At 39.4% G+C, this 3761-nt stretch overlaps 1 protein-coding gene across 1 annotated transcript in view; it reads right to left on the bottom strand.

Moving 5' to 3' along the window:
- Positions 1-2870: 2870 nt before the first annotated feature.
- EAH_00057630 (Rhoptry kinase family protein ROP21, putative) overlaps positions 2871-3761 on the bottom strand; it is a gene marked incomplete at both ends in the record, with an annotated part of 5641 nt that continues 4750 nt past the window's right edge. Inside the window, 2 exons of the mRNA XM_013393718.1 lie at positions 2871-3035; positions 3587-3660. Coding sequence (XP_013249172.1) covers positions 2871-3035; positions 3587-3660 — 239 coding nt within the window. The remainder of the gene's footprint in view (positions 3036-3586; positions 3661-3761) is intronic.

Genomic DNA, 3761 nt, shown 5'->3' with positions numbered 1-3761 from the left:
ATGCATATAATATATATATATATATATATATATATATATACTAATTATATATACACATATTTATGTATATATATATGTAATATCCATATAGACTATTGACTATTTATATATATAAACATATCTATATATATAGATAGCTATATATATAGATATCTATATATATGTATATATATACATATATAGATATGTATATATATGTATATGTATATCTATATCTAAATCTATGTATATATAATATATATATATATATATATTAGAGAATTGTGTTGTTAATATAATAATATAAAAATAATATTAATAATAAATTAATTAATGCACAATATAAAATATAATAAGCAAAATGAGTGAAGTGTATATAAACAACAATAATATTATTTGTATATTAATATATTTAATTAGTTAATTAATTAATTTACTACTTTAATTTATTTGTTTATTTTATTTTATTTATTTATTTATTTATTTAGTTTAAATAATTAATTAATTAATTAATTAATTATTTATTTATTTATATACTAATATATTTATATGTCGATGTATATATAAGTACTTAAACATTTATATATCTATTTATTTATCTAATTAATTAATTAATTAATTAATTAATTAATTAAATATTTATTTATTTATTTATTTATTTATTTGTTTGTTTATTTTGTTCAGTGCTAGACTCTGTAAGTGCATTAGCTAGCGAAAAGTTTGAGAGCAGCAGCATCGCTGCTTATAAACAAATCTGCTGCAGCAGGAGCCCCCCTAGCAGCTCAAAGTGTCTCTTCCTGAAGGTGTCTCTCTTTAATAAAGTTATCGACGGCCTCCTTAAACAAATGGATCAGGATATGCGTAAGAATAACTAACGAGCTAGCTAGCTAGCTAGCTAACTAACTAACTAGCTAGCTAGCTAGCTAACTAACTAACTAACTAACTAATTAAGTAGCTAACAAGCAAATATGCAACAATAGAGAGAGAGACATAGACAGAGAAGGAGATAGAAGCAAATAGAGACAGACAGAGACAGAGACAGAGACAAAGAGAGACAAAGAGAGACAAAGGAGACAAATAGAAAGAAAGAGACAAAGACAAAGAGACAGAGACAGAGAGACAGAGACAAAGAGAGACAGAGACAGAGAGACAGAGACAGAGAGACAGAGACAGAGAGACAGAGACAGAGAGAGACAGAAGCAAATAAAGAAAGAGACAAAGAGACCGAGTATATTTTATTATGTATGTTATTATTATTTCTTGTGGTGTTTGAATTAGTTTATTGAGTAATCGGTTTTGCTGCTGCTGTCTCCTTTTGCTGCTATGTGTCTCTTCCTGCAGCAAAGCTGCATGTACACCCGACAAATAGTGTTCTTCTAAATGTCTCTGCTGTAGCAAGAGCAGCAAGAAGACCAAAAGATGTCGCTCAGCTCGAAGCCCTCATCGCTGATGCTAAATACTGCATCCGTAAGCTGTCTCTTCAAACTCAACTTTTAGGGTTTATTATTAGGGTTTGTTATTAGGGTTTATCATTAGGGTTTATCATTAGGGTTTATTATTAGGGTTTATTATTAGGGTTTATTATTAGGGTTTGTTTTTAGGGTTTATTATTAGGGTTTATCATTAGGGTTTATTATTAGGGTTTATTATTAGGGTTTATTATTAGGGTTTATTATTAGGGTTTGTTTTTAGGGTTTATTATTAGGGTTTGTTTTTAGGGTTTATTATTAGGGTTTATGAGGGTTTATTAGGGTTTGTTAGGCGGTCGTTGCTGCTGCAGGAGACACTTAATCGGTGATGTGTCTCCTTTGTTGCTGTCTCCTTTGTCGTTTGTCTGTCTTTTTCAGATACTCAGCCCTGACTTTTAATAAATAAATATATTAAAGAGACAAACCCCAAGGAGAGAAGCCCTTTATATTTGCTGCTACTGCTGTTGCTGCTGCTGCTGATGCTTTTGCACGAGTTTGCTGCAGCACTTCCTGCTGCAACAGCAGCAGCAAGTCCAGCAGCAAATGCTTCACCAAACTGAAGCTGCAAGTGAAACTGCTGCTAGGGAGTACTTCTGCTGCAGCAGCAGTTGCTGCAGCAGCAGCAACTCAGTAGCAGTTGCTGCTGCAGCAGCATCAAATCAGTAGCAGTTGCTGCAGCAGCAGCATCAAATCAGTAGCAGTTGCAGCAGCAGCAGTTGCTGCAGCGATAACAAACTCAGTACCAGTTGCAGCAGCAGCAGTTGCTGCAGCCAAAGCAAACCCGGTAGCAGCAGCAGCAGCTGCTGCAGCTGCAGCAGGGCAGATCAGAGTTTAATAGAGTTTCACACGAGCGAAGATATAAACTTTGAAATGCCTGCAAAGGATGCAAAGCAAGTTGTTTGGGCTAAAGAAGCAGCAATTGCTGCAGCAATTGCTGCGGCAACTGCTGCAGCATTTGCTGCTTGCTGCTGCTGTGCTGCTGCTGCAGCAGCACAGCAGCAGACCCTGAAATAAGAAAGCAAATAAAAACCGCTTATCTGTCTCCATTTACTTTGATGTGTCTGCTGCTTCAACAGAGACAGGAGGAGTTGCAGCAACAACAGCAGCAACAGCAACAGCAGCAACAACAGCAACAACAGCAGTAACAACAGCAGCAGCAGCAACTGCTGCTGCTTTTGTTGCTGCTACTGATATTGCTACAACCTCTGCCTTCTCTGTCGCTGAGAAAGTCCTTGCTACAACAAAAGCAGCTGCGCTTCTTCTTTTGCTGCTGCTGCTGCAGCAGCAGCAGCAGCAGCAGCAGCAGCAGCAGATTTGCCTCTCCACTTTTAGGAGCAGCATTCGCTGCGTTTTTCTTCCTGCTGCATCATCAGCAGCAGCCAAAGCTGCCGCAGCTGCCTCAGCAGCAGCAGCAGCAGCAGATTATTGACGTGTAAGCCCTTGAGAGTTAAACCTCCAAACAAGCGATCCTAGTGTCTCTCTTAAAATAACATGAGGAGGGACAGTAAACACCGGATGTCGTTCATACACCTCGCGAGGCTTCGGTCGCCGTGCAGGGTCTGGATCCAGCAGCAAACGAATCATGTGCTGCATGCATGCAAACAGCAGCAAACTATATGCATGCATGTATGCATGCATGCATGCATCTAAACAGCAGCAAACGAATCATGTGCTGCATGCAAACAGCAGCAAACTATATGCATGCATCCATCCAAACAGCAGCAAACGAATCATGTGCTGCTGCATGCAAACAGCAGCAAAATATATAACTATCTTTGCATGCATGCATGCATCCAAACAGCAGCGAACGAATCATGTGCTGCGTCCAAACAGCAGCAAACACTATATCTGCTGCTGCATGCAAACAGCAGCAAACTATATGCATGCATGCATGCAAACAGCAGCAAACGAATCATGTGCTGCTGCATGCAAACAGCAGCAACAGACATGCATGCAAATAGCAGCAACTGTACACGGCCCCACACTACATATCCCCTCAATAATAGCTCCCTAGCAACAGCAGCAGCAGCAACAGCTGCAGCAACAGCGGCAGCAACAGCTGCAGCAACAGCGGCAGCAACAGCTGCAGCAGCAGCAGCAGCAATAAGAGCTGCGGAGACACTGTGGGGTGTACGTACAAGGACTGCTATGGGAGTATCATAGCTACAGCCGCTGAAGTCAAGGTCTTCGATTCTCACTGCTGCTATCTTCTCTGTAGCAAAACAAGCAGCAGCACACAGCTAATAGCTGCTGCAGCAGCAGCAGCAGCAACAGCAGGAGCAACATTAGCAGCGAATGCAGCAGCAGCAACAG

The sequence above is a fragment of the Eimeria acervulina genome, genomic scaffold, assembly GCF_000499425.1.
Source record: "Eimeria acervulina Houghton genomic scaffold, Eah_scaff1255, whole genome shotgun sequence".
In the NCBI taxonomy this organism is placed as follows: domain Eukaryota; phylum Apicomplexa; class Conoidasida; order Eucoccidiorida; family Eimeriidae; genus Eimeria; species Eimeria acervulina.
The sequence above is the reverse complement of the archived record's forward strand: the minus strand, read 5'-3'. Positions and strand labels throughout refer to the sequence as shown.